Source organism: Anoplophora glabripennis, unplaced genomic scaffold, assembly GCF_000390285.2.
Source record: "Anoplophora glabripennis isolate ALB-LARVAE unplaced genomic scaffold, Agla_2.0 scaffold1431, whole genome shotgun sequence".
Classification (NCBI taxonomy): Eukaryota; Metazoa; Arthropoda; class Insecta; order Coleoptera; family Cerambycidae; genus Anoplophora; species Anoplophora glabripennis.
In genome coordinates this window covers 53,930-65,940 of record NW_019417507.1, presented here as the reverse complement: position 1 = coordinate 65,940, position 12,011 = coordinate 53,930, and the positions used below count along the sequence as shown (strand labels likewise).

The window sequence follows — 12,011 nt, the reverse complement described above, 5'->3', positions numbered from 1 at the left end:
ACGATGGTTAACCCAATTTCTGAAAAGGAACCCTCTCTCAATTAGACCAGCGTCACCTTCAGGATGGATTACATCAGAAATATTTGTTCAATGGATAAAGCACTTTATATCCTATACTCATCCAACCGAAAAAATGCCAGTTCTTCTTATAATGGATAACCATAATAGTCATGTCTCTTTGGAAGCAATAAGGCTGGCTAAGCAAAATAATGTGGTTTTATTGACACTTCCACCACACACAAGCCACAAGCTTCAGCCGCTGGACAGAACCGTTTATGGTCCATTAAAAACACATTACAATAATGCATGTAAAACATGGCTTACAAATCATCCAGGACAGCGTATTACAATATACGATGTTTCAGAAATTTTAGGCCAGATTTATCATCTTGCATTTTCATCTAAAAATTGCGTATCAAGATTCAAAGTCACAGGAATATTTCCATATGACGAAAATATATTTATCGACAATGATTTTTTAGCTTCAACGGTAACCGATGTGCCCTTGAATGATAGTCTGTTGGTCCAAGAGCCGCAGCCATCTACTAGCGAGATTAATGTAGAAAGAACTCCCCCACAGAAATTTATTAGCCCAAAAATTTTAAAACCATACCCAAAATCAACACAAGTATTAGAGAATAAGCAAAAACGAAAGAAGAAAACCACCCAGATTTTGACAAGCACACCAATCTACAAACAAATGGAAGAAGAACAAATAAAAAAGAAAACAAGAGAAAATAGAGTTAATAAATCATCAACTACAAAAAGGAAAATTTATTCAGTTAACACTGAAGAAATGGAAAAAGATTTGGTATTGGAAAAAACAAGAAAAGAAACCTTGAGCAGCTCCAGCAGTTCTTATAACTCAAGCGATGGAAGTTTAGATCTTACTGATTCAGATGAATGAAAATGAAAAAACATTAGAGGAAATTGAAGTCGGAAGCTTTGTGCTCGTTAGATTTGCGACGAAAAAACAACTGAAATATTGCGTGGGGACAGTATTGGAGAAGGGAAAATATGCAGACGAATTGCTTGTAAATTTTCTGAGAAAGCGTAAACAAAACAAGTTTTCTTATCCATATGTCCGAGATGAATCTATTGTTCCGACTTCTGATATAGTAATGCATCTTCCAACATCTATAACTTTAGGGGGAACTGCAAGAACCCAAAGCCTCTATTATTTTCCGGTCGATTTTTCTTCGTTTAGTTTATATTAGTATTTAGTCTATCTGCCTAAGATTTGTTTAGCATCACTTTGTTAATTTAGTATTTATAAAATAAATATGTTTTAAAATGATGTTTGTGATTACCTTTTTACGATAAAAATTAAACAAATTGCAGTGAAGAAAGCAGTGGCCACTGTAAGTATACCATGGTGACCACTGTACCAATCCAGGTTCGTACAGTGGCCACATAAACACGTTTAAAAAAAAATAACAAAAAACAAAAGAGAACATTTTTTTTACTTACCCAACTAAAAATTATTTTATTTTATGACGTAACAAAATATGTAGACTAACGAAAAATGTAATATTCATTACCAAATCGAAAATATATGAAAAATAAGAAAATGGTGACCACTGTTGGGCGCTCTCCCCTACCTGGAATCTGGAATTGTGGGGAGAGTAGCAAAGCTACAGCACTTCAATCCACCTGAGCCGCCAGCCAGCCTATTACAGTGAAAAAAGTGGTGACGTTGCTCAGGGGGATCTCTCTAATATAGGCCATTGAAGGCCAGCGTTCTCCCAACATGGACTCTCTTGTTGACGAGACGGCAGTGCATTCACATAGTACATGCAATACCGTCTCGTCTTCCTGTTCACAGCCCCTACAAAGAGGTGTTTCACACTTCCCCATATTGTAAAGGTGTTTCCTTAGCAAACAGTGTCCAGTTTGAATACCTGTCACCAGGCGAAGATTTGACCTAGACATGGCCAGATATTTTTTGGATGTATCTTTGCTAGGATACACTAAGAGCTCCTTAGCGAAGTGACAGCTAATTGTTTCATCCCACCGTTTCATACATTCTTTGGGGGTGTCTTCCTTAATAATTCCAGCAAGTGCCGACAACGGAAGCACACTGGAGGGACCGGGTCCAAAAATATTGAGGCTCGATGCGCTCCTGACTAGTTTGTCAGCTTCTTTATTGCCATAGCAGCGCTCGTGTCCCTTTCCTCAGGGATCCCGGAACGATTTTTGAGGAGTTTTGATAAGATTAATATTAAAGTTTATCCAGCGGTGATCTGACATTGAGGCAGTATCTGCCACATGCCAGTTCTGGATTACATTAGATATGCGCGCCGTAGTCAACGTGACATCTATTAATGTTTGACTTCTTGAGTTAACAAATGTCGGTACACAGCCTCTATTACTTATACAAAGGTTGTTAACGTTAATATAGTCATATAAAGACTTACCCCTTGTGTTGTTGTCTTCACTGCCCCAATATACATGGTGTGAATTTGTATCACAAGCCCTGATAAGTTCCCATTTCTGGTTGCGACAGTGTGCCACCAGTTCCTCCATCTCCCTCGTTGGTGGTGGGGTGGCCGAATTCTCAGGGAGGTAAACTGATGCGATGACAACAGCAGTTTGTTTGCCCTTGACTACACACTCCACTTTCACGGCAGTCAGATCAGATGTTGAAAGGTGTTGTAGTGGTTGGGTTTTAATATGGCGAGGGGTGTATATAGCCGTCCTCGGCCTGTCTGTGTTGGGTTAGTTTATTTAAACCTGATATCCTATTTTCACCGTATCAGGTATTAAGAGGACAGATCCTGTTACGTACTTATTTTCTGATACTTGTAACGTTCAATTACCAGTTAACGTTAGAGGCACAAGAAAATTAATAAATTAAGTAAATATGGTCACCGCTGTATATACGACTCTTAACACTTTGTCAGAATTAAAACGCTGGTTGCATATCTAAATACAGAAAAATAAACATAAATCATGTAAAAATATGGGCAAATATGCGTGCGTATGATAAAATATTTATAAGTACTAATTTTTCGCATCCTATTTCCGTAATCTCCCTTAAACTCCTTAAATTCCTGAAAAAGGCAAAGATGAGATATCTAGTGATAGTAAACAAATATTACGTTAAATAATTAAAACAGTAATCGTCTTTCTGTTCTTTAACATGGAATTGCATAATAATGGAAAGTACCTGATGATTTATTTAAAAATATTGTTAAAAATGAAAGGCATGTAGAACGTTGGCTGGATAGAATACAAAAAATGTTAAAGCTTTTTGCGCAAGTTCGGCGAGCGCATGCGAGAGGTAGACAGCTATTAGCGTGCGGAAATTCCGACGAATATTTTATACTAGGTTGTGTTGTGTTAAGGCCTCAGAAAAACTAGGGTGAGTTTCATTATTTGAAAATGCATAATTTGATAATTATTTGTTACCCGCAATTGTACTTTATGTCTTTCTCCTTTTCTCCCTTATAACAAATCATTGCTCGCCAATGCTGCCCCCGCCGCCCGCCGCCCGCTGCAAGGTCCCCGACCCCACTGCCTGATGCTTGCATTGCCGACCGACACCGGCCATCCGATACCGCTTCCCGCTCCCCTTCTGAAGCCGGCATCTAGCTCCTGCACGCACCTGGTGCCGCTTCTGACGTCACGCTCCTCGATGACGACGACGACCTCCTGGTCATTGTCGAGGGATCCCGTCTCTTTTTCTGCAAGCCTGATCCGATCCCCCACCACTGACACTTCTTCAGCATGACCTTGGAGGACATCATCGCCATTGCTGCTGGAGACCTGGTGCCAGCTCCGGACGGCGTGATGAAGTGGCCTAATTCTCTCCTTAGTTAACTATTCTGCGAAAATTTGGTGTTTCTAAATGTAACACATATTTAATCAAAATCTGTTGTAGAATGTTGCTGTCTATCTATCCATATTACACTTCCCTATACCTATCTTTTTTAATTTTTCTGTTATTGACTGTTTTTGTGATAAATAATTAAAATGATCCAATATCTTGCGAGGATGGCTGTGAAATTGTTAGCAAACTTAAAAAACAAAGCAACCAAGAATGTCATAAGTCATCATTTGTGTTAGTCTATACTAGTTTGTAAATAACGAAAAAAACCGTATGCAAATGCTGACATTTAAAATTTATTATTTATTCATGGAATTATAAATAGAACATGCAGAATTTTTAATGAGATATCCTAATTTACTCCTAATAATTAGAAAGACATTAAGAAGAATTATAAGAAATCAATCAAATCAAAATTAATAAATAAAAAATGGCACCAAGAAAATACGTTAAATAAATATCAAAATACTTAGTAGATAACTAAAGAAGTACATAATTATTGTTACTGATTAACGTGAAATAAGAATATTATGTTTTAAGTTATAAATGTTAGCGCCATTACCTTTTATTTTCAAATCAGTTTTTAACTAAGTACCTACCACTGTCAGATTAACAGCAAATGATGACTTATGACATATTGGCTGTTTTGTTTTTAAGTTTGCTAGCAATTTCACAGTTATCCTCGCAAGAAATTGGATACTTGTCACAAAAACCGCCAATAACAGAAAAATTAAGAGATATAGGTAAATGTATAAATATAGGGTCAAATTCTACAACGTGAAATTTGGATTAAGCGCCCCAAAAAACTCCCCCACAATGATTTTCGGGTTGTTTTTGGCAATCTTGTCAGGAAAACTCTCGGAGATGACGTCGACGTCCAGGTTCCGGTGCACCAGGTGTTTGCCGATGCCATATTTGAATTCAGCGACCCAAAAAAACTCCGGGCGCCGAGTTTCTCTCCTTCCCCGCGTGAATTTTGGGAGAGTCCCTCGGAAATGACGTTCATCGGCGTTCCTGAGCTCCAGGTCGGCTGTGGGTCATCATATTCGTGATCAGCGACCTCGAAAACCCCCGGGAACCCCATTTGGGCCAGTTCTGACTCTTATTTACAAAGTTATTAAATCTTCCAAAAGCCGTCTCAAAAAAATGCATTTTTTGAATGCATTCTTGGCTGCAGCAATGCAATTTCCGGTTTGTATAAGATACAAAGTAGATACATTTTTTACAAAAAAATTTTGGAAGCGAATGCAAGAAACCGCATTCCGATCCGTCTTAGTGCAAAAAATTCCGAGGTTGAGTGCTTCATTGCCTCTACTATTAATAAACAATCGATATCAGTTTTTTTTCTATCACCATTTTGGCTGTACCCTATAAAATTATCGAAAATCAACCACCTATAATATTTATGTAGATACGTGTGTTCTTTTATTTATTAATATTAAACAGTTTTACTTTTCGTAGAAGATATTGGTTTGTCTAGTTATCTACATTCCTCTGGAGCTGATACTATTTGTGAACTTTGTGGTGATATTTTTCCTCGCCCTGTTACCTATCACATGCACCAAGCACATCCTGGATGTGGACAACATGCAGGTGGAAAAGGATATAATTCTGGTGGAAACTATTGCCTAGGATGGGCTGGAAATTGTGGTGACGGAGGAGTTCGTAAGTGATAACATGAAATAATCTCAGTCAAATTATAAAAAAAAAATAAATTTCAGCTGGTAGTTCTTGGTATTTGTTATGTGATAATTGCCGTCAAAGACATGTAAAAACAAATATGGGGAAGAGTCACATAAATATTCATAACAAATGTACTACTAAAAAGAAAAATTATGGTTCAAAAGCTGAATCACCATCCGTTGTTATGTTAGAACCCCATAATATTATGAGAAATAATGCAATGTTTCTCCTAGATGTAGCAAGTTCAGCTGAATCTAATATGAGGAGGACGAGAAGATCATCTGTAACTATTATGCCATCAGTTTCGGAAAATAGTTCTCCACCTGAACCTACAGGACCTTTTGGACCACTTCCACCCTTTCAATGCCTAAGTATTTTAGATGGAAATTTTTGTAATAATGAAGACTTATTTTTTAATGGCTATTTAAATAATTATACTATTCATGAAACTTCTGGATCATCATTTCAAAGGGTAATATAGTTTTTCTTCCGTTCATAAATTAACTAATTTGAGTATATTTGACAAAAAACTTTAATATACTGTCTAATAATTTATGTGTGGCATTTTTAGCACTTTTTAAATTGGATACTTTCCCTCACACAAAATAAATTAAGAATTAAAACCAAAAGAAAAGTTGACAATATGTGCTTTTTCGAAAGAATTAAAAAATAACGAGCCAAGAACTATTATAAAAATGATAAATTTGAATAAAATAAAACATGCAATTAATAGCGCTAAGGAAGAAAATAATACAATAAAAACCTGTAGCAGTTCTCAAGTAACTTCATCCGCGAACTCTTTAAAATTTAAGTAGAGCAATAATAGTAGCAGACTACAATGACTACAATTATAGAGGTAACAATGTCTCGTTTATGTTTCAGCCTCTTTCCGAAGTAACAATGTCAGATAATGATCCAGATAACAATAAGGGACTAAGATTTCATAGATCAGTATCAATGGGTACAAATGGAATTCCGTGGTCTAAGTCTGGATATGAAAATAGAATGACAACAGTGAGAAAAAGAAATAATAGTAATTATGAAATCACTAATAATGGTATGAACTACTGTTGTACAATTTCTCTGACACTTTCAAGCAACTTTTTTTTTGTAGAAAGTGGCTCTTCTTTACTATGTAACCCATCAAAAGCATTACAGAAACTGATTAATCAGAAAGATGATAACGATTCCTTTGTAAATAGTGGAAACAATAGTGCAAACGTGAACAATTTTAAATTACTTCAAAGGCCAGTCTTGCAGTTTATTTTACAACATCACAATTTGGATCTACTACAATTTTCTATGAAAAGAGCACTCAGGTATGTGGTTTATTATTATACATATACATAGTAAAGTAACACAATTCATAAAAGAAAATAAAATTTACTTATTTATTTATTTATGGAGAAGGGGGCAAACACAGGCTTTATAGACCAAAACAATGTCCACAAAATTTGAAAGTAAATTTTCAAATCGTCTGCGTAGAGTAAAATTTAAAACAGTCACGGATATCGTTGATATTGATTAAAAATAGTAATGGTCTCAAATGTGATCCCTGAGGAACACCTGACATTGCAACGTAGAGGGGATATTTGTAACCACTAATTCATACAATTTAGATATGTATATTATGATTAATTTGATCGAATGCTTTGCTGAAATCGCTGTATTCATAGCACTTGTAATATATCGAGAGTATATTACAAAATTAGATTTTAAAAAAATGCATGTTGCTCAATAATTATAAACGATTTAACCGCGCTAAGTAAATGCTTATAACATATACGTTCAAAAATTTTGTTAAGAATATTTAATTTACCAATTGGTCGGTAGTTGAAAACTTCTTTTTTATCGCCTTTTTTATAAATAGGAATAACAAATGCTTGCTTCCATATGTCAAGAAAATCTCCTTCAAGAGACTTGTTAAATAACAACAAATGAGAGGGTTACAAAGGGAACCTGCACATTTTTTACAAAAAGTTGGGGGAATACCGTCAGGTCCGACCTCTTTGTTTTTGTCTAATTCAGTTAGAGTATTTAATACTTCATCTCTCGTTACAATTACATTGTCAATCTTGATATTGATATTAATGAAGTTATTGATTTTAGCAGGACACTGGTCATACGGTCATAGCCACTATGAAAAAAATTGACACAATGCATACAAATGTCTACACCAGGGGTCGGCAAGTAATTTTAGGTGGGGTCCGGATACTTTTGAAAATTTAACGAAGTCCACAAAAAAAACACATTCCTCAGTAACTTTTTATTTTAATTTGCACTCACAAATTTAATCTACCTACTAACCATTATGAACTCAAATCAATCACGCAATTTTAGTAGAAATGATGAGGGTGGCACTCAAACATATTATTATCAATAGAAAACTATTTTTTAAATAATTTAATTAATTTATACTTTCAAAAAATTTTTGGGAGTCCATTATTTTACCTTCCGCGGTCCGGATCTGGACCGCGGTCCGCCAGTTGCCGACCCTTGGTCTACACAATTAAAAATAAAATGATCGTCATGTTTAATAGAATTAGGGAAAGAACCTCGACCTTTTTGAGAAGAAGCATACTGTTAAAATTTTTTAGTTTTTTAGGTATTGTATTTTCTATAGATTTTAAATGATTAGAATAATCTTTATAAATTGCTTTGATCTATGCTTTAAAGTACAGAACAATCTACAGATTCATTTCTATAATTTTTTGTGAAATTTTATTTTTTCTTTAATAACATTAATAATATTATTTGAAAAGTAGAAAGGAAACTTCTAATTTACAATTTTCTTAGGAACGTAATTAGTTATAACATAATAAATTTTCTCATAAAAAGTAGATAAAAATTCATTTATATGTTCATAAAAAGATCATGCCAACTGATATTTTCCAAATTGCAATGTAATTAGTTTTCTTAAAGTTAGGTATAAAATTATTATTAGGCTTTAGTGATTTAATTAAAGGACAATAGATGAATGATGTGCGTCCTCATCAACAAATGAACTGTTGCAATATTGTAAACTTTATATCACAATTAGATAAAATATGCGTTTTAGGAAAAATTACTAGAATAAGTCGATTTGATGTTGATTTTGCGAAATATTAATTTGTGGGTAGTATCTAGTAGGTATACAGGGTGTTCCAGATAGACCTTCAATTATACGTTTCTGGAAAACTACGCGTACTGGTATTCTGAAAATTTCTGTACGGGGGTTTCTCCTAATGTTCTATCGATTGAAAATATTGGCGTCGCCGTGGAACTTCCGGTTCTACCGGAAGTAGACGTCAACTCGCTTATTTCAAATGGAATGTACTACTTTTTATTTAATTTTTGGATTCTACATCGAATTTTAAGGTAAGTTTCATAACCTTACTTTATCATTAAACTCAATAGTTTTTGAAATATTTTGACTTTTTCAAAATTTTTGAAAACCTACCTACACTTAATCGATTCTATCTCCTCCAATTTTTAAGATAGGAAGCTGAAATTTTAGATGGTCAATACCAAATCGTGTCCAAATATCTGGAATATTCGAAAGTTGGTGCATGTTACACAGTGCGTCTAAAAAAACACGAACCAATTGTGTCAAATTGAAAGTTTAATAACTCGCTTATTTTAAATAGAACACCCTGTGTTTTATAATGCCAGTATATGCACCTGTTAATTCTCTTTCCATTGGTATAAGCATTCCCTATACCTAAATCCCACCGATTTTGAGATATTTGAACATAAGTACGGAGACAAATATAATCCGACAGTTAGCTGTAGGTTGGCTGTGGAAAAACATTTAAATGTCACCAAGTGTCATTACTTATTTAGCAGATTTGCTGTCATTGCTGTAAATCGAGTTTGTGGATATTCCAAGTGTCTTCAATAACAATGGCACACTCTGGGTACACACACGACGACTACACGTTGGGGTAAATCGCCAGGTTGCAAATGGTGTATTAACATAAATGAAAATGGCTTCCATTTATGCTTCTTCAGAATTCTATGAATAGTTCCTATTGATAGACGTGAATTTATTATGCATCTCTAATTGACGCCTGTGGATAAGCGGTGAAAAATGGCAATACATTTACTTCATTTTCTTCGTTGTCCTACTTTTATCATGTTCCGGGAGAAACTTTCTATTCTCAGAACAATTCTTTAATAGTCTTCTGACCATATCATGACTTGGTCTGTGCTTATTTGGATATCTTTCTGCAAACACGCGACATGTTCTACTAACAATTTTATTACACTCGTGTGTATACCCAGAGTGTGCCATTGTTATTGAAAACATTTGGAAAATCGACAAATTCGCTTTACGGCAACGACAGCAAATCTGTTAAATAAGTAATGACACTTGGTGACATTTAAATATTTTTCCACAGCCAACCTACAGCTAACTGTCGGATTATATTAGTCTCTGTACTTATGTTCACATATCTCAAAATCGGTGAGATTTAGGTATAGGGAATGCTTATACCAATGGAAAGAGAATTAACAGGTGCATCTACTGGCATTATAAAACACAGGGTGTTCTATTTAAAATAAGCGAGTTATTAAACTTTCAATTCGACACAATTGGTCCGTGTTTTTTAGAAGCCCTATGTAACGTGCACCAACTTTCGAATATTCCAGATATTTGGACACGTTTTGGTATTGACCATCTAAAATTTCAGCTTCCTATCTTAAAAATTGGAGGAGATAGAACCGATTAAGTAGGTATGTTTTTTCAAAAATTTTGAAAAAGTTAAAATATTTCAAAAACTATAGAGTTTAAGGATAAAGTAAGGTTATGAAACTACCTTAAAATTCGATGTAGAATCCAAAAAATAAATAAAAAATAGTACATTCCATTTGAAATAAGCGAGTTGACGTCTACTTCCAGTAGAACCGGAAGTTCCACCGCGACGCCAATATTTTCAATCGATAGAACATTAGGTGAAAGCCCCGTACATACATTTTCAGAATTCCAGTACGCGTAGTTTTCCAGAAACGTCTAATTGAAGGTCTATCTGGAACACCCTGTATACATATGAGTAAATAAATAAGAGGATTTTATTGGATAGGGCGGACGGAGCATGCATTCACTGAGGCCATCTCGCGTTGGTGCAGTAAAACATTGTCCTTTATTGAAATTGTTAAACAGAAATCTGCAACCACAGATCAAATTTGTAGGCTTTTTTCGCGACTGAATACTGGTGAATATCTGACTTGTAGTTACTATTTCTATCTTTTTTATCTTAGTTGTCATATGGTAGTTTAAATCTCTTCATTCACTTCATTCACACGCAAATGCGGCCGGTGTAGGCGCTTTATGGGACCTCCTTTTGTCCTGGCTGGGCCCCGCCGGCTAGGGCCCTTTCTTCTGGCGCTCCTCTTGCTTCGCCGGCTCGTCTGTGTAAACCCCGGGGATGGTGTCATGTTTATGATTGGGTAGGGTTGTGCGGCTATGCAGCCTGGGATGCGCTTTGCTAAGGTGGCCCTTAGGCTAGCGCGGGAAGGGAGAGGTAAGGAGGGTATGGGGGGGTGTGTATGTGTGTGTGTGTCGTTGTCTTCGTTTCTTGATCCTGGCTGTCTCTGAAACAGAAAAGGTTAGCGGGCAGGGGGGGGGTCATTGGGGTGGTCACCCAGGGTCAAAAAGTTGGTGTCTAGGTCTTTTGTGTTTGTCGGTCACGTCGGGTACGTAGTCAACGGCTTGCCTGAGGAGGGGATTGTCATGTCTAGCGGCTACGTCAAATCGTTTCTCCGCGTTTTGTCTTATTGTCTGTGTAGCGTTTGTGTATTGTAAGTCTCGTAATATGTCAGTGTTTCTTACGTACCAGGGCGCGTCGGTGGCCGTGCGGAGGGCTATGTTTTCCACAGCCTGTAATGACTTTAAGTGGCTTTTTGCCGCGTGACCCCACGCCGTGGAGGCGTAGGTTAGCTGCGGTTGAAGTACCACCTTGATAAGCGTTCGCTTATTCCTTAAACTGAGGGTGTTTCCACCTTTGAGTAAGGGATAGAGCCTAGCCCTGGTGGTCTTCGCTCACGCCACCGTCTCCACGATGTGCAGTTTCCACAGATTTTGAGTTAAAATGTTTAAAAAATAGTAATAGGAATAGTCACAATAGAAGTTGTGCCGACATTATTTTTAGGATCAACTACAAGTTCACCTATTAATTGTAATAATATCACCTTGAAATCCTCGTTTAGTATCCAATATTTAGCAAATCAATTTGTTAACCTGTAACATTACAGAATTTTCAGATTACGAGCTGCCAAACTTCAATTTCGGATCATTTTTCACCTCCATCTTTTAAAAAACCATAATGCACATATTTAAAATTGTTATTTGTTATAACTGTAGTATGTTACATCATACTGATGAGAACCAATTAGTTCGAAACAAATGTATCTAACTATAAATTTTGACAAGTAACTGTGTAATGCATTTTACATAATGGCAGGTAAATAGTTGCAAGTTTTCTTTAAAATAATAATTTAATAATTACAAGAGTCTTCCTGT

General features: G+C 35.9%; 1 protein-coding gene across 1 annotated transcript in view; it reads left to right on the top strand.

The window, feature by feature from the left end:
• The first annotated feature begins 5,609 nt into the window (after nucleotides 1-5,609).
• LOC108915040 (E3 ubiquitin-protein ligase MYCBP2-like) overlaps nucleotides 5,610-12,011 on the top strand; it is a 28,835-nt gene continuing 22,433 nt past the window's right edge. Inside the window, exons 1-3 of the mRNA XM_018720989.2 lie at nucleotides 5,610-5,984; nucleotides 6,395-6,569; nucleotides 6,627-6,831. Coding sequence (XP_018576505.2) covers nucleotides 5,610-5,984; nucleotides 6,395-6,569; nucleotides 6,627-6,831 — 755 coding nt within the window. The remainder of the gene's footprint in view (nucleotides 5,985-6,394; nucleotides 6,570-6,626; nucleotides 6,832-12,011) is intronic.